General features: G+C 46.7%; 1 protein-coding gene across 2 annotated transcripts in view; it reads right to left on the bottom strand.

The window, feature by feature from the left end:
• Positions 1 to 4,401: 4,401 nt before the first annotated feature.
• LOC126428062 (UDP-glucosyltransferase 2-like) overlaps positions 4,402 to 19,586 on the bottom strand; it is a 75,619-nt gene continuing 60,434 nt past the window's right edge. Inside the window, exons 5-7 of one of the 2 annotated variants that reach the window (XR_007576763.1) lie at positions 16,440 to 16,659; positions 6,170 to 10,024; positions 4,402 to 5,966 (exon numbers count right to left, since the gene is read on the bottom strand). Coding sequence is in view for 1 of the 2 variants with exons in the window: in XM_050089939.1 (XP_049945896.1) it covers positions 9,721 to 10,024; positions 16,440 to 16,659 (524 nt within the window). In the remaining variant the exon portion in view is untranslated. Of the gene's footprint in view, positions 10,025 to 16,439; positions 16,660 to 19,586 lie in introns of both variants that reach the window. The other variant, XM_050089939.1, reaches the window with a different exon arrangement.

Here is a 19,586-nt window from a genome sequence, read left to right as displayed (position 1 = left end):
CAGATGTCGGATGTCTTGGGCTGGGCGAACTAGCAAAACTGGATAGCAGTGAACTCTGGTGGAACTAACATCAGACTATAACGCAGGGCAGAGTGCAATTGTGTCTGAATACACAGTGTACTGGACACTCATAACGATGGGCCTTCACAACTGACGACCGATGCACGTGCCGGCGTTGCAACCACAACATCGGTAACTGCGACTGAAATGGGCACGTGACCACTGGCATTGGACGTTGGCGCAGTGACAGAGCGTTGTACGGTCTGATGGAGCGTGATACCTTCTTCGTCATGCCGATGAGAGGGCACGAATCTGTCGTCTTCCAGGGGAACAACTCCTTGACACCTCTACTGCAGGATGGAGACAAGCTGGCGGTGGCTCTGTTATGCTCTGGGGAACATTCAAGTGGGCATCTATGGGTGCAGTGGAGCTCGTGCAAAGCACCATGACGGCCAAGGAGTACCATACACTGGTTTCAGACCACGTACATCCTTTCATGACGATCACGTTTTCCGACAACAATGGCATTTTGCAACAAGATGATGCACCGCGTAACCAGGCCAGAAGTGTGATGCAGTGGTTCGAGGAACACAGTGGCAAGTTCCAAATGATGTGCTGGCCTCCCAGTAACCCAGTTCTGAACCCAATAGAACACATCCGCGGAATTTACGGGATTTACGTGACTTTAGTGTGCAGATATATTGCCAACTCCCTCGTGCGACCTACCAAGGCCTCACTGCTTCCATGCCACGATGCACTGCCGTTGTTATCTGTGCCCAAGGTGGACATACCGGCTATTAGATAGGTGGTCATAATGTTCTGGCTGGTCATGTACATGCAATGATAGCAAGAACTGACATCTGTTCTATGGCTGTAAACATACAGTTATCATACTTCATTGTACAAAGTTTTCTTAGGCTACTTTCCCTCCATTTGTTTACAGATCTGAAGATGGGTGTAGAAAACAACCAAAACAAGCCATCGTTCTTTAACAATATAATGAAAACTGCGCTTTATGCCTTAAAAGGTTTTTATATTAAAAAAAGTTTATTCAGTAAATTACATTAGGACCGCCGTCTCCTCCGTGATAGTGTCAGACTTCACTGAAACTGGTCAATACTGGAAACTATGGAATCTAATAAACTGGATTGGTAGCTTCGATGGAAGGCACGTCGGATTTAAGCTCCTGCTAAATCTGATTCAATTACAGTTCATAGCCTTGTTAAATGTTTCAGATGGAGATGGGTTATTCTTATCAATTAACATTGGAGAGTGTGGCTGCAGCAGCGTTGGAAGCGTGTAAAACGAATGTCATTTCCGTAAAGCATTTGTGGGATTTCGGTAGTGGTGAGTACACGGAATAATATTCAGATACTGTTGCCGCACATTAGACACTTAACGAGCGAGGTGGAGCAGTGGTTAGCACACTGGACTCGCATTCGGGAGGACGACGGTTCAAACCCACGTCCGGCCACCCTGATTTAGGTTTTCCGTGATTTCTGTAAATCGCTTCAGGCAAATGCCGGGATGGTTCCTTTGAAGGGGCACGGCCCCATCCTTACCTAATCCTCGCTGTTTGGTCCCATCCCCCGAATCAACTAACCAACCATTACACACTTTATTGATATGAATACACACAGGCAGTAATAACAGCACAATAACAACAGCACAATTTGGACCATAGCACGTGATTAATTATGTCTCCACTATAAGATTCCATTGTTGTGTAAACTGAGTGGCATTCCGGTATGTTGATAATTTTTACTTATGGACCGTCTGACAGGAACTGAATAAAACACAATTTTAGTGCCATACGCGTTTCGCCTTTATTTTCTGCAAGGCATCATCAGTGGCCTGGAATATGTACATATGTTAGCTATTTCATTTACATTTTTGTCACTGTGCCTATAGATTATAAACAAAAAAATGGCTCTGAGCACTATGGGACTCAACTGCTGAGGTCATTAGTCCCCTAGAACTTAGAACTAGTTGAACCTAACTAACCTAAGGACATCACACACATCCATGCCCGAGGCAGGATTCGAACCTGCGACCGTAGCGGTCTCGCGGTTCCAGACTGCAGCGCCAGATTATAAACAGTTCTTGTGTTTGGTATTTCCTATTAAGTAGTAATGTTTTGAACTGTACTTACAGGTTGCGTGGACAATTTCTTACATATTACGCTCCTGTTGCATTTTTGGTGTTGTTCTTCTTCTTACGAATGCCAATTTGTGGTTTTTTCCCATTCCACAGCACTATGAGCTGAACGATTGTTTCGATGCAATGTTTTGGTTTCTGTTATCGACTGTCAAATGTTTTTGCCAAAGATCGAATGTTATTGCCAAACTCTGGCCGTAATAACGGCCTTGATACGCCAGGGCATTGAGTCAAACAGAGCTTGGATGGCGTGTACAGGTACAGCTGCCCGTGTGTGGGCTGACGAGAATCCGCACGCAGTTGTGCAATCACGTCATCAACACAGATTTTCTGTGAACGTTTGGGCAGGCATTGTTGGTGATGTCTTGATTGGGCCCCATGTTCTTCCACCTACGCTCAATGGAGCACGTTATCATGATTTCATACGGGATACTCTACTTGTGCTGCTGGAGAATGTGCCTTTACAAGTACGACGCAACATGTAGTTCATGCACGATGGAGCTCCTGGACATTTCAGTCGAAGTGTGCGTACGCTTCTCAACAACAGATTCGGTGACCGATGGATTAGTAGAGGCCGACCAATTCCGTGGCCTCCACGCTCTCCTGACCTCAACCCTCTTGACTTTCATTTATGGGGGCATTTGAAATCTCTTGTCTACGCAACCCCGGTACCAAAGGTAGAGACTCTTCGTGCTCGTATTGTGGACGGCTGTGATACAATACGCCATACTCCAGGGCTGCATCAGCGCATCAGGGATTCCATGCGACGGAGGGTGGATGCATGTATCCTCGCTAACGGAGGACATTTTGAACATTTCCTGTAACAAAGTGTTTGAAGTCACGCTGGTACGTTCTGTTGCTGTGTGTTTCCATTCCATGATTAATGTGATTTGAAGAGAAGCAATAAAATGAGCTCTAACATGGAAAGTAAGCTTTTCCGGACACATGTCCACATAACATATTTTCTTTCATTGTGTGTGAGGAATGTTTCCTGAAAATTTGGCCGTACCTTTTTGTAACACCCTGTATATTACAGCGCTACTTGAAGGGTGTACATCCTCCGTTATTCAGATTATGCACCTGAAAGATATGACACAACAAACAATAACTAGTTACTACGGCATAAACAGACGAGCTAATTACTACAAACTACATACAGTACTTGTCATACGTTACTTACGGAAGAACACTGTATTCATTCACAAACGTATTTCATTCGGCGCATTAACGACGGAAAAATCACTACATGTATCCGCGAGGTTCGCGGCAGCCTCATGACGGAAAACAACTCTTTCCGATTGACTTCTATAAGGCTCGTGCTGGACGCCTTCACTCTTCCAGGTTCACACCTATGATATGACGAAGAGGCAACCGGGACAACATAACTCTCTCCACGTGCATTCTGTCCCATGCCTCGCTGTAAACAAACGTCGCGCAGTTGGCTATCTGTTATCCCTCGTGAGGAATTCGCAGCACTCTTACTCGGAGTTGTTTTCATGTGACAAGGCTTAAAAGTTTAATACTTTACTAACTCACGGCGTCTGATGATGAAAAATGCTCTATTTACAATTACCTATCGATCCCTCCAATTTTGAGTCGATTGCTCGTCATAACCTTTAGGGGTGATTTTCTCAAAATTGCGGCGTGTTGACCCAAAATATCTTAAGAGTTCTTCGTTTTAGGTTGTACACAAGCGCCCTGCCAAATTTGAGCCGAATCGATTGGCCGTGTCTGAGGCCTTCCCCTTGTGAGTCAGTTTTGCTTTTTGAAGAAAAGCTCCGCATACTAACTACCTGTGTGTCAACAGTGTTAGAGGCTTTAAGAGACCTGGTGGTCACCAGATCTTAAGCACACGATGAAAGATTTGTGAACTTCCCATTATTGAGCTTAATAAGAAGCTTGTGGCTCTTCATTTAAGATTAGACCCGACATCTAAACTGTGCAGTTATCCTAGCCTTATTCCACAACAGGAATTGGTTACATCACAAGCTGAAAGTCTGGCTCACTGCTTACATTTCGTGCACGGGAATCATCCCCCTGTTAAAGACGCGCGTGAGTTCTGTGGAAAAAGATTTGAAATGGCGCACATCGTTATGCAGTCCATGTTTCATTCCGTTGCTAACTTTAATCTTGTCAAATCAGTGGAGCAGAAGCTGTTTCTGATTAATAAGACACATGCAAAAGAAAGATTTCACCCTTCGCACTTGTAAAAATGTGGGAGGTGTTATCAAGAATAAACGCAAATCCGTTTACTTTATGGTTTTATTATTGTTCCGACCGTCTCACTCCACTGGGTAGAGGGTCACATAAAAACTACGGAGCTTTCCAAAAACATTACAATAGTTGTACAACCTCTCAAATTATTTACTGCTAAGACGCAATTTGGTAGATATTAACCTTTAACTCACGAGGTGTATTATCTTAGTCCGCGTAAAAAATTTCTGACTCCGAGGTCAGTTCTGGCTGAACGTTTCTGCACCGCCCTCCCCCTGTCCTCCTCAAATCGGCAACCCTACAATGATTCCTTGTCGGTTGCAGCATCGCCTTCTTTGTCGCTGACACTTGTTGGGGCCTCCTAGACCGCACCTCATAAACCACGTACTTGTTTACAAAATGTGTTCGCAGGAACGCGTCACTGTCAATGGTCCTAAGTTTGATTAAACTGTCAGTCGGTAGATAGAGAAAGATGCCAGTATTAGATCAAGGAGCAGACGAAAAAGACGATGAGTTTACAAGACCAAGTGATCACAGTTCTGCTAACGGAGCCTCATTCAGCAGAAGAACTTAAGGACGATTCTAATGGGGACCTTTCTGTTCCTCCAGTAATGTACATAAGGTGTTAGTTAAAGCCAAATGTCTTCTGAGTGGAGACAAAGAAGAATGTATATTCCTGCACTGAATGGCAATTTTGCAGACTTTCTTTCTGAACCTATGGAGGCCAGCTTTTACGAACAAGTTTAAATCCTGGCAGTTAGTTTCACGTGAAAATGTACTTGCTACAGAAATACCATAATTTTTTAGAACGTAAAATTCAGTTCTCTGACGTTTCGTTTACAAGCACTATTCAAAAAATTGTAAAAAATTATGTGATTTTGTGCGATAAAAAGGAAAATACTATAGGCTTTGTTTAGTGCAATAAATTCAAGAAGGAGTATTTAAACAGCTCTTAAATAATTGTAGAAATAAATGTTATATAAGTTAAATTACAAATTTCAAATGATTGGGGCATTTAATCTCACTTTAAACTGAAGTGTCTGAGACCCCACTTCGTAGTATACGTTACAGAAAAGTTACCTCGTGAGTTAAGGGTTAAACTGTCACAATATTTACTTTACACTGTTCATAGAATGCGGTTTTTGGTGAAGCTGGAGGGAAGGTGGTCAGTGAGGAAGGCGGGAGAGGGGGCGGGGGGTAACAAACCATCTCTCAAGGGGAGGGGAGGGGAGGGAAGGCTGCAGCGGATTTTACAGGACAGATGCAGACGGTGGGCACGGGAGGGGTTTTTCTTTTTTTTTACGTAAGCCGAGGGGGTTGTGGCGGGGAGGGGGGGGGGGGGGGGGGGGAGGAAAAGAGGGAAGGCACCGTGGTCCATGAGTCGCCTCTTCCATGCCGCTCCCGAGACCACAGATATTCGATAACTAATCGAGGACCGTTTTAACAAAACTCAACAAACGCCATTTACAGAATTTTACAAAAGATGTATTCTTTAGCTGTACTCAGTTTGACTGATTCGAACAATTTGAAAAATGTAATACTGGTCATCCATGTAGATAGAGGTCGATAGGGAAAAACCGAAGTTCATCTTTAACCTTCTTCAAAAATGGTTCTGAGCACTATGGGACTCAACTGCTGAGGTCATTAGTCCCCTAGAACTTAGAACTAGTTAAACCTAACTAACCTAATGACATCACAAACATCCATGCCCGAGGCAGGATTCGAACCTGCGACCGTAGCGGTCTCGCGGTTCCAGGCTGCAGCGCCTTTAACCGCACGGCCACTTCGGCCGGCTAACCTTCTTCATTGAGGAAAAACAAGTTATAAATTACAAATTTTTACAAAACCCAACATATTCATGTTTGCACGGGCGTTTCTTCTCTTAGCTCTACTATTACTTTCACATTCTTATTCGTACCTTTGCCAAGGAGTGAGTGAATTTTAAAATATAGAAGCTCTTTTTATGCAGAGATTGATGATCTACACCTCTTGTGTGAGACACTTTTCATTTGGAGAAGCCGTTTTTGAGTTATTGGTCTAGGACCACGAGCATAACTCACTGTCCCGCAAAACTGATAAAAATTGGAGATTTTTGACAATCAATTGTGGCTAAACAGGTGAACCGCTAATTGATCTTGGGTAGAGAACCCTATGCGAAATTTTATGCTCTTTCATTCCGATTTTGTTAATTTTTGGTGGGATGTGTCGTTATCGAGTTAATAAAAGAAAAATTGTAGGAGTTCAAAATTATCGTGGCTTTTCGGCCCTGAAAAGTTTAGCACAAGCAAGAAATCGTCGCAGACTCATTTATTTTGGATGTCTAACTTCCATTAGAATTATTTCCATCTTGCGCATATTTATTGACCAGGAAAAGTCTAATGTACTTATACTAAGCGTAGTAAGAAATCATCCCGTAAAATCTTTGTTTTGTTTACATACAGGCTAGCTCTAAAACGAATAAGATTATTGAAACACAAATATCCTGCTTCAGATGTTGTTTCACTACAGTTACATATTGAGATCTTCATTTGATGGTGCAACTGCGCACTTCTCTCTCTTTTGACGTTGACGACTCATGCTTTATCTTTTACTTTTCACCTCGTGAACTGTTTCAGAATCTCCCGAATGTTCTAACATCTTATTAATGATGTCTGAACAGGGGTATATTGCAGTAGCTACTTGTCTCGTAGTAAAACAGTGACTCAACACGGGAGATAATTAAGTGGGACAATACGTATTGTTGTCCAAGAGACATTTAGCAAAGAGTCCGTTTTTCTCGCAGGATGTTGTGCGGTTGCGTGACAATTAGCATGTGCGAGTGTAAAGGCTATTAAACTTAACATCTAAATTTTGTGTTCTAAATTTCAAGGAGTTTTGCTATTTGGGGAGCAAACTAACTGATGATGGTCGAAGTAGAGAGGGTATAAAATGTAGACTGTCAATGGCAAGGAAAGCGTTTCTGAAGAAGAGGAATTTGTTAACGTCGAGTATAGATTTAAGTGTGAGGAAGTCGTTTCTGAAAGTATTTGTGTGGAGTGTAGGCATGTATAGAAGTGAAACGTGGACGATAAATAGTTTGGACAAGAAGAGAATAGAAGCTTTCGAAATGTGGTGCTACAGAAGAATGCTGAAGATAAGGTGGGTAGATCACATAACTAATGAGGAGGTATTGAATAGAATTGGGGAGAAGAGGAGTTTGTGGCACAACTTGACTAGAAGAAGGGATCGGTTGGTAGGACATGTTCTGAGGCATCAAGGGATCACCAATTTAGTGTTGGAGGGCAGCGTGGAGGGTAAAAATCGTAGAGGGAGACCAAGAGGTGAATACACTAAGCAGATTCAGAAGGGTGTAGGTTGCAGTAGGTACTGGGAGATGAAGCTTGCACAGTGTAAGGTAGCAGATTTTGTACCTTACATGATGCTAAATCAGTATTAATACACCGAATAATAATTGATAATTGGTCCACCGGTAGGAGAGAATGGACACAGAAAAGGAAGTTGTGTGTGTCATGTCGACTAAAGAGATGGCCGCGGCCGGACCCCTTTGTCGGCTGGCACTTCAGACCACCAAAGACGTTCGGAGAGGCTGGGCCATCACAACAAGAAGTGAGAAGGAGCTATATGCGAAAGAGAGAAAGACGATTTCGCGCCACAGTGGAAAATTTGTGGGATACTGTGACGGGATTGGCGCAGAGCGCGTAGAGATACGTGTTAAAAGTTTGGCAGCAACAGTAACCGCGGGAGAATTCCGTGTCGTGGTTGGGTACAAACGCGCACGGATCCATGCGGCGTAGAACGGCCAGGTTTGCAAAAACTCTGATGGACGACTCTGGGGTCGGCTGTGGAAGAGAGCAGTCGCGGTGTCTGGCTGCCCTGCTTGGAGAGCGTGGAGAGAAGTAGGTTGGAGAAGTTACCGGCATTGAGTCCAGTGGTTACTCTCCAAGGCTGGATAGTTTAGAGCATACGACTCCACACACGTAGCATTTTCTGTTCCTCTGAGGAGAGAAACAGATTTGAACTAACTTGTGGTGTTCATATGCAATCTGAAAGGTACCTTTGCTGCTGCGCACTTGAGTCGACCAACTACTCTTGGCATATGTGCAAGTAAGTAGCTTGAGTATTGATTAGTGACGGGCTGCGCAATTGAACACTTACGTACAGGAGTTTACGGGCGCAAACCACGTCCACGTTGGAGATTAAAGCCAAGCTCGCTCACGGGAAAGACGGCATCACGACGTTGGCTGGGCCGACCGTCGTAATCATCACGGAGAATTACGGTGATATTAGCAATCATCAACCAAAGTAGGGCACTGTAATTCTAAATGAGTTCGTATTCCGCTAGCTCTTTGACTGGCGCTCTCTGAGTCCGTGTCCGTTCAGGCAGAACTTCAATAGAGTCACTTGCGGGTTCAGTGTTGACTTAAGTAGTTAGGAAAAGAGGATGCATTGTACCAATGATAGGCTAATTAGGTTAGCGAGTGTACTGGATTGTCATGTTAGGCTAGAAATATTGCTCATCCTGTTCTGAATAAATCTTAATTTGGTATCATATGCTAATCGCCGCATTATTGATTTCGTAGCTAGCAATCACAATATTTTTGTTTAGTAATTAGAGTGTAATGATAATTTCGATGCAAATGATACTGGGGTCATAACCGCGCGTTTAAACAGAGCCAACGTAAGTCTGATAGCAACTCGAGGTCTTCTAAGACTACCAATAGATATTTTTCAATACATCGATGATTATACGTTGCAACAGGGTAGAGTAGCATGGAGAGATGCATCAAACCAGTCTCAGGACTGAAGACCACAACAACAACAACAACAACAAGTTTCAACAATGGAGTATAGAACAAGATTGGTGGAGTTTTAAGAAAAATGGTCGAGTTTTATCAAAATTTACTACATTCGGGAGCATTTTACAAGAGCGAATATTCAGTTTTGTCGTATATTCTTTTAAACCATTGTGTGAGTCTTCTATAGAAGTACCAAAATCCGTTGACGTGCTGGCGTAAGCTGTCGCCAGTACACCGGTCGGAAAAGCTGAAGCGTAAAGATCGATAGTGGGCGCTAGATCGAGCGCGCCTATCGCGAGAGTTTGCGACCGACGTGTGGTCTGTTGTGCGTGTGTGTCTGGCCTCTCTCCTGACAGGCGAGCTCGATGCAGCTCCTACTACCGATCTTTGCGCTTCAGCTTTGACGACCGGTGTGCTGGCGAGAGTTTACGCCAGCACAGTTAAGGAACGAAAAAAAGTGGCGTCTGCCGAGTTTTGTCGAAACGGTCCCCAACTGCGGCGACGCCTGTCTCGAAGTGACGTGGGACGGTGCCTGCAGACGGCCCCGCAGCGCTCAGTCCTTCTTCTGGGTCTTCTTTCCCCGCTCAGGTGCGGCGCCGGCTGTGCCGGCGAGTTTCCGCACGAGGAAGCGGACTGCGAGGGCGGCGGCCAGGGCGGCGGCCGCGGCGCACAGCAGCAGGAAGGCGGCGACGTCTAGCAGCAGCAGGCTGTACCAGGGCAGGTCGAGCGCCGCGGACCGCATGTGGCGCGCGCCCCCGTGGCGCAGCACGTACTCGACGGAGCGCGCCGCCAGCTGCAGCGGCGGCTCCGGCCGGTCGTGGAACAGCCGCGAGCACTGGCGCGCCCTCTCCGCGTACCTGCCGGCAGTCACAGGGCGGGTGAGCGCGGCCGGGGGAGTGCCGTCTGATACGGGGCGCTCGCGTTCTATCGAGCTGGGAAACCGCCTCAGACTGGCCTACAAAAAACACACTCGCCACAGCATTTCGGTCTGCCAGGTGTACCCGTATGAAATGAGCGTTTTTCTTTGTCAAAATGAAACACTAATTTTGAATTGAAATCTCTGCCGATGACCAACTCCTCCGCCTCACTCATCTCCTCTCCTTCCAGCTTAACTCCCGTCGCTCCGCCATTTTTGTCTCCGTCGACCGCGAAAAGGCCTACGACCGCGTCTGGCATCCCGGTCTCCTGTTTAAACTCCAAACCTACGCCCTTCCTGTCGACTACATCCGTCTGATGGCCGTCTTCCTCTCCCGCCGCCTCTCCTATGTTACCAATTCCCACACCATCTACCCTTCTGCAGGTGTGCCCCAGGGCTCTGTCCTCTCCCCTCTCCTCTACCTCCCGTACACGGCAGATATGCCCCAACCCCCGCCACCCTCCGTACACCTCTCGCAATATGCCAATGACACCGCATTCCTCGCCCTCGCTCCTACCCTCCGACGGTCCCGACGCCTTCCCCAGAATCACCTTCACCTTTTTGCCGCACGGTGTAACCGGTGGCTCCTGAAAATCAATCCTTCCGAGACCTGGACAATCCTCGTAGGTCGTACCACTCGCTCCTTCCGGCTCCTGGATTTCTCCCTTACCGTCTGTGCCCGTCCTGTCCGGCACACCCCCACACTCACCCACCTTGGCCTCACCATTGACCGTCACCTCACCTGAATCCCTCATCTCCGCTCCATCCAATCCGAAGCCCACAAGCGCCTCTGACTCCTCAAACTCCTCTCTGGCCAGACATGGGGGTTGCACCCCTCTACCGTCCTCCACACCTACAAATCCTTAATCCGTCCCATCCTCTGTTATGCCAGTCCCGCCTGGATTTCTGCCCCCCCCCCCCCCCCAAATTCTATAAGTCCCTCCAGATCCTTGAGCGTCATGCACTCCGCCTCACCTTCTGTATACCCCTCCCGTCCCCCACGCGGATCCTCTATGACCTCATTCCTTTCCCCCATCTGCTCCTATTCCTCGAACATATCTGCATACTCTACACCTGCCTTGATCCCCCTCACCCCCTGGTTGCTCCTCTCCTCTCCCATCCCCACCCCCTGCCACGTCTTCACTGTTGTGTCCCCCCTACCCTCCATCTCTACACCCTTCATCTCCTTTCCCAAGGTGGCTTCCATCAACTCCCCCTCCCGGATGATGCCCTCTCTCCCTCCATTTATCCTTCCTATCAACTCTGATCCTCACCCCCCCTCCTTTCCTCCATCCTTTTCTTGGGCTCCCTCTCCCCCCTTCCATCCTCTTTTTTCCCCACCTACCCTCTCTCTGCCCCCCTTCTCTCCCTCGAGTCCTTTTACATTTCTCTCCTCTGCTTTTCCCCATTCCCTCTCGCGTCTGCCCTGCCCCTCGCCCCCCCTTATGAGTCCATTCCCTCCTGTGGTTCCCCTCCCCTTTCGTTTTTCCTCTTCTCCTTCCTTGTTTTCCCCCCTCATCTGTCCAGGTCCACCCCCCCCCCCCCCCCACCCATCTGCCCTAGGCTATGGTGTGTCCTCTTTGTGCCGACATTTTAGTGCAGTGTTTACAGTGAGTGTTCAGTGTTGTGTGTCTTTTCTGAAGTGTTGCGAACGGCCATCATACTGTCGCTGGGTGTGCTTTTATATCTCTTGCGAACAGAAACCAGACTGTCACCATGTTTTTTAATTGTGTGTCTGCTATGTTACCTGTCTGCATCCTGTGTATTTTATTCGCTTTGCAAACCCTTTGCTTTATGTTTTAACTTTCCACAATTTTCCACCGTTTTACAATTTAAGTCTCCGTTTTATCGCCTGCTTTTATTGTTTCTTAACTTCTTCTTACGTTTTAAAAAGGTCTGTAGGCTGCAGAGCAGCGTAATAAGCTGCTGCCAGCCCGCCCCCTTCGGGGGGAATCGAAATACAATAAAGGAAAAAAGAAGAACTGAATTGAAAAGTAAAAACATTTTATTCAAAGTACTGACCATTGCTTTCTATACATTTTGACCACCTTTGTGGCAATTTGTGGACAGCACGCCAACAGAAATGTTCGTCTCTTCAAGCAAACCAATCAGACACCCAATTTTCGACTTCTTCGTAGCAATCGAAGTGTTCCTCAGCCAATGCCTGTCCCATTGATGAAAAGAAATGGTACTCGGAAGGGGCCAAGTCTGGTGAATACGGCGGGTTGGATAGCAGCTCCCAGCCAAGTGTTTTGATCGTATCCCGAAATAGTTTTGCGTTGTGTGCAGGTGCATTGTCGTGTAAAAATTTTCCATGTCTTCTGGCCCATTCTGGTCTTTTTTCGAGCAATGCGTAGTTAAAATTGATCATTCGTTGTAAGTAGCGTTGTAAGTGTTCACAGTTTCACTGGGTTTTAGAAGCTCGCGATACACCACAACTTTCTGATCCCACCAAACACAGAGCACTGTCTTCTTGCCGAATCGATCTGGTTTTGCAGTCGATGTTGATGGTTGTCCCGGATTAACCCATGATTTTTACCGTTTAGGATTTTTTAATAAATCCATTTTTCATCGCCAGTAACAATTCGATGCAAAATTGAATTTCTTTCATGCCTTTGAAGCAAAATTTGGCAAATGGTTTTTCGGTTTTCCATCTGTCTTTCATTCAATTCATGTGGCACCCATTTTCCACACTTTTGGATCTTTCCCATAGCTTTCAAACGGTCAGAAATTGTTTGTTGTGCAACATTTAGCATTCCTGCCATTTGCTTCTGACTCAAAGTATCATCTTCATCCAATATTGCTTGCAATTCGGCGTCTTCCAACTTTTTTGGTGGTCTTCCACGTTCTTCATTTCTGAACCGTTGAAACCATCTTTTGTATGTTGCTTCTGATAGAGCATGATCACCATATGCCTCGACAAGCATTCGATGCTACTCTGCAGCACTTTTTTTTTCAAATGAAAACAAAAAATTAATGCTTTCCGCAAATCATCACTTTATGGTACAGAATTGGACATTGTTAACAAGACGAAAACATATGATGTTTGTTCCATGACTTGATGTATACTAAATATCTTTGACAGATGTCATACGAACCAAACAAAAAAAATTATGGCTCGTTCACAACAAATGATCCCTATCGACACATTTGTATCTTAACGCTCATTTCATACCGGTACACCTGGAAATCCTACACGAGGGCGGAGTGGCGTCACTTTTAAGCCTCCTCACGACCCCCTTCCGAAAACCTCTCTCTCGGGCACGGTGACCCGCTTGCTACAGCCCCATCCCAGTCAGGGTCTAGCCGCCGCAACAGTATGCGTCCTCTAGGGCTTCGTCCGTCCGTTTTTGCCTCTACGATTGTTCTTTCCGTTGCCTCTTGCCTTCTGATTATGTGGCCAGAATACATACTTAAGTAAAAAGAATAATAATAATAATAATAATAATAAACCTCGTAAAAAAACCTGGGTCCATCTGGCTCCGGATGGTAGCACCCTGTGAGGGCCCCTGCCTAGGGTTACGGGTGAAAACCGGTCAACGGTCTCATAGGCGGATGAGGAATTTTTAACTCCCAACGGCTGAGAGGGCGGAGGAACCAAAACTCTATAACTGCAAGCGTCTGTACCCAGATTGGGCGGCTTGTGGGCAGCGTCTGTTCCTCATGTTAGAGGCGGCTGTTTCAAGAAAACCTTCTAACGCTAACAACGTTAGTCGTATTCCTGGTAGGTTACGCAAGTAATCTCCCCAACTTTGAAGAATTTCAACAGTTACAATCTTAACGCATGATGGAAATGTCTTTCAATAACGAAACTACCCCAGGTAGCCAATCCACCATCGGCAACGACGCAAGCAGACCCATGGATTCTGGGGAGTCTGCAACACCATGCAAATCCAACAAGATTAAACCCAGAAAAATCTTCAACATAGCAACTCTCAACATAAACTCCCTTCTCAAAGTGGGAAAACTTAAGCACCTTACAGACCAGTTACACACGGAAGACATACAAATTGTGGCGCTAGAAGAAACTCGCTTCACTGATGAAAACACATTTGAATCAAACAAATTCAGAATATTTAAAGGAAAACGTGGAAAAACTGTAATGAAGAAATGCCCTCAGCTTGGCACAGCTTTTGCTGTAAACACAAAAATTCTGAACTCTGTCGAACATTTTTGGTCAACATCATCGAGAACATCTTTCCTCACTTTTCGATGTGCAAATAAAAAATATACATTAATCAATGTTCACGCTCCCACAAATGACAAAAATAACGCTAAAAATAGGGAAGAAACAGATGAATTCTGGGAAAACCTTAAGGATCATATATCAGAAATCCCAGAAAACAATGCAAAAATACTTCTAGGAGATTTTAACGCTCAGATTGGAAAAGAAAAGAAATTCCGCGATATTGTCGGCAACTTTCCCGCACACAAACGAACCAACAAAAATGGAGAAAGGTTAAAGCAGTTTAAACTCAAGCTAATGTCAACACGTTTTAAACATTTTCCCAGAAAACAAAAAACCTGGGTATCTCCGATAAAGAGTATCGGAGAATTTCAAATAGATCACGTTGCCATCTCCTCCAAATGTGAAAATGAAATATTGAACACACATTGAACCGGGTGCTCACCCAGCCCAGGCCGAAAGCACTTCGATGATCTGAAGGGAAGCCGTGTTACCACTGCGAGTGGCCGAGCGGTTCTAGGCGCTACAGTCTGGAACCGTGCGACCGCTACGGTCGCAGGTTCGAATCCTGCCTCAGGCATGTATGTGTGTGATGTTCTTAGGTTAGTTAGGTTTAAGTAGTTCTAGGGGACTGATGTCCTCAGATGTTAAGTCCCATAGTGCTCAGAGCCATTTTTACCATTTTTTGTTCCGCGCGCGAGCTTCACTAGGCAGCAGGAAGCGTCGCCGTCCCTTTTGACAGTACGTACTAACACCGCGACAGCCAGAGCACAAGTAGCGCTTGCAGAGACTGCGACAGTATACGAGTTTTCGAATAAAAACTTCGCTGCTAATGTACGATTAAGAAAAACGCTGATGGCTCTTAATACGTTGGAATATCTTAAAGTTTCACCCACAGTCACATAGGTACCTAGCACGTAAGATGGACGTACTTCAAAGAGCGTAACAATACGAGTGTACTTGTGCTGCGGCTACTGCCCAATCGTGGCGTTTGTGTCTGTTTACATCCAGTTTATTGGTATGACGAAGGAAGCGCAGCGGCTTCGCCCCACCTATCGCATCCGTCTCCCCTCCCCTACGCGGGTCCTGTACGACCTTATTCCGTCCCCCACCTCCTCCTTTTCCTCGAACGGATGCGGATCCTCGACACCTCCCGTAAACTCGATCCTCCTCACCCGCTGGTCTCTCCCATCCTCTCCCGCCCCCGCCCGCTCCCGCGCCTGTACTCCCACGTCCCACCTGCTCTCCATCTCTCCACTCTCCACACCCTCTCCCAAGGTGGCTTCCGCCAGCTCCCCCTCCCTGATGGTGCCCTCCTCCCCTCCATCTACCCCTCCTACCAACTTTGATCCTCCCTCCCTCTACCTCTGTTTGTTCCTTTGGGCTCCCTCTCTCCCTTCTATCCCCATTCCCTCCCTCCTCCCTTTCTCCCTACTCATCCCCCGGGCTTCCCCTACCCCCATACCTTCATTCCTCCTCCCATCTCCTCTGCCATTGGCATCTTTGCTCTCCCCCCCCCCCCCTCCCCCTTCTTCCCCTCTTGACAGGTCCCCGGACTCACACACGTTACGTAGACATTCGCGCGCCGGAAATCATCGCCATGTGTGCCATCGTGTTGGTGTTTAGTGTTCACCGTCACGCTCCTACGTTCACCTGTGCCGTCGAAGTCGCCAGTGTTTGTGCGCCCTGCCGACAGTTTTAGTGTGTTTTTCGTCGAGTGTGAACGGCTTCGTGTTTTTTTGTATTCTGTGTCAACTGTCTTTTGCCCGTCAATTTTTCAGTCTTTTCTGTGTCATCTTTATATTTTTTCACTGTCGACCTGTGGCTGAAGAGCGGCGTAGGATGCTGCTGACAGCCCACCTTTTGGGCTCAAATGGCTCTGAGCACTATGCGACTTAACTTCTGAGGTCATCAGTCGCCTAGAACTTAGAACTAATTAAACCTAACTAACCTAAGGACATCACACACATCCATGCTCGAGGCAGGATTCGAACCTGCGACCGTAGCGGTCGCGCAGTTCCAAACTGTAGCGCCTAGAACCGCACGGCCACTCCGGCCGGCCGGCAGCCCACCTTTTGTAAAGGTGTTCAGACCACAATAAAGGGGAAAAAAAAGCGTAGCGGGTAGCCGGCGTCCTCGGGGCCCCTGCCGGCCGGCTCGCGCTGCCTACCTGGGGTCGCCGAGCAGCTGGTCGAGGGCCCAGCCGAGCGACTGCTCGGTGATGTTGTTGATGTGCAGCAGCAGGCCGAAGCCGGCGTCGCGCGCCCGCACCAGGTTGGCCTCCTGGTCGCCGAAGATGGGGAAGCCGAGCAGCGGCACGCCGGCGTACAGCGCCTCCTGCAGGCTCATCATGCCGCCGTGCGTCACGAACAGCCGCACGTTGCGGTGCACTGCAACAGGTCAGGGGCCGCCGGCCGTCAACCTCACCGCTACAGCTGGGTCCACTCAGTGGCGAGCTGCCAAAAATCTAACTTCTATCGTTCTATTTGCATTTCTATTTACACTGAAGAGCCAAAGAAACTGGTGCTCCTGCCTAATATCACGTAGGGCCCCTGCGAGCACCAAAAGTGCCTGAACACGACGTGGCATGGACTCGACTAATCTCTAAAGTCTTCGTTGATCCTTTATGGATAGTGGGACGACGGCTCGCATGAATTCCTTCATGCAATAATTTACCAACAGCCGTATGTATTGTAGAAATTTATTTTATTTTATGAACTTCTATGTGCTACCAGTTTCGGCATTGTATTGATGCCATCTTCAGGCCCCACTCGTCGTAGTCGTAAAATCACTATATACAGAAGGAGCCATATAACTGGATCCGTGAATCAATTCGTCCTGCAACAGCTTTTGGTGGCCAGGCGCTTGCAGGACGAATTGATTCACGGATCCAGTTATATGGCTCCTTCTGTATATAGTGATTTTACGACTATGACGAGTGGGTCCTGAAGATGGCATCAATATAATGCCGAAACTGGTAGCACATAGGTCATAAAATAAAATAAATTTCTACAATACATACGGCTGTTGGTAAATTATTGCATCAAGAATCTCTGAGGTAGTGCTGGAGGGAACTGACACCACGAATCCTGCAGGAATGTCCATAAATCCGTACGAGGGGGTGGAGATCTCTTCCGAACAGTACGTTGTAAGGCATCCCACATAAGCCCATAATGCTCGTGTCTGGAGAGTTCGGTGGCCAGCGGAAGTGTTTAAACTCAGAAGAGTTTCACTGGAACCACTCTGTAGCAATTCTGGACCTGTGGCGCGACGCATTGTCCTGCTGGAATTGCCCTAGTCCGTCGGAATGCACAATGGACGCGAATGGATGCAGGTGACCAGACAGGATCCTTACGTACGTATCACCTGTCAGAGTCGTACCTAGAGGTATCAGGCGTCCCATATCACGCCAACTGCACGTGGACCACACCATTACACAGCTTCCTCCAGCTTGAACAGTCCGCTGCTGACATGCAGGATCCACGGATTCATCAGGTTGTCTCCATACCCGTACAGGTCCATCCACTCTATACAATTTGAAACAAGATTCATCCGACCAGGCAACATGTTTCCAGCCATCAACAGCCCAATATCAGTGTTGACTGGCCCAGGCGAGACGTAAAGCTTTGCGTTGTGCAGTCATCAATCGTACGCGAGTCGGCCTTCGGTTCCGAAAGCCCATATCGATGGTGTTTCGTTGAATGGTTCTGACGCTGACACTTGTTGATGGCCCAGTGCTGAAATCTGCGGCAATCTGCGGAAGAGTTGCACTTCTGTCACACTGAACGAGTCTCTTCAGTCGCCATTGCTCCCGTTCTTGCAGGGTCTTTTTCCGACCGCAGCGATGTCGGAGATTTGATGTTTTACCGGATTCCTGATATTCACGGTACGCTAGTGAAATGGTCGTACGGGAAAATCCCCACTTCATCGCTACCTCGGAGATGCTGTGTCCCATCGATCGTGCGCCGGCTATAACACCACGTTCAAACTCACTTAAATCTTGTTAACCTGCCATTGTAGCAGCAGTAACCGATCTAACGACTGCGCCAGACACTTGTTGTCTTATATAGACCGCAGCGCCGTATTCTGCCTGTTTCCATATCTCTGTATTTGAATATGCAAGCATATTCCTGTTTCTTTGACACTTCAGTATAATTACACTGTGCGAAAATAATTTCGTAATGACAGAACGTGTAGCAGCTGCACGTAAAGATTGTCACACTCGAGGGCCGTGAGGATGCGGAGGGGCAAAGTGTTGTTTCCTTTTAGTGCTCACCATGTGAAAATATGAATGCCGGTGTGTTTGAGCTAGCAGCAGAAAGATTAACCAAAGGTACAGTGAGTGTGGTGGTCTGGAAAGAGGAAAGAGTAGGGACGACTGGGCAAAGAGGCTGGCGGGCGCCAAGGCCAGCGTGGCGAGTGTCGGTGGGCAGAGGGGCAGGCAGGCAGTGTTCCAGGCCGGCTGACGAGGAAGACGCCTCCGTGGTCGAGGTCACGGTGGTAACAAAATTGTCCGAAAACTGAGCCACAGAATCGTTTATGTTGCGAGAAATGCATGCTTTATAGTCAATGTCGGCGGGGAAAAGGGTGATAATACGATTATTTTGGCAATTTTTGATTATTTCACTGGTGGTAAAATGGGGACTTGGGTTCCTGAGATGGAGTACTAGCCGTCCGTTTGGTACTCAGGTAAGTCAACAATTAATAAGTAAAAGGTCTTTTAGTGCAAAGCTCAAGTGAAATGGTGCGATCTCGTGTGCGGTTTGTAATGCTTTAATGATAATTTTACATACTTTCCTTTGTATCATAGTAGGGAATACATGTGGCATTGAGCCATGAAAATTCTCAAATTTCTTCCACCGTTCTGCAAGAAACGTTTTACATATTTGTGTAATTAAGTATCGTTGGTTAAAAACAGCGAAGTTGAGATTTTTGCAGAATTTGTTTTGTGTACTGGTGTATCTGGGTTTTTTTTCACATTGTGATAATGAACAGTACCTTCGAGCCTTATGTGTGAAATAACTGAATAGTTAGCGGAGATAGCTGCGAATTCGAGCTCAACCTAATGTGGGATAATTTTCGGTGTTTTGGGCCGTTCTCTTTGTACTTAACTTATGGGAGCACACTTTGCACCAAATCCGTTAGTGTTTTTCAGTTCGCTCAAATCCTCCAGTTTGTTTATAAGTGTAGGTGTTCTTTAAAGGCAATTACAGCCCCGTGATTGCGTTTAAATGATTTCATAATGCCTACCTTGTGTGATTTCTTTATGAAGAGTTGAAGTCGACGTGCCTCGCCCCCCCCCCCCCCCCCCCACACA

The sequence above is a fragment of the Schistocerca serialis genome, chromosome 12, assembly GCF_023864345.2.
Source record: "Schistocerca serialis cubense isolate TAMUIC-IGC-003099 chromosome 12, iqSchSeri2.2, whole genome shotgun sequence".
Lineage (NCBI taxonomy): Eukaryota > Metazoa > Arthropoda > Insecta > Orthoptera > Acrididae > Schistocerca > Schistocerca serialis.
The sequence above is the reverse complement of the archived record's forward strand: the minus strand, read 5'-3'. Positions and strand labels throughout refer to the sequence as shown.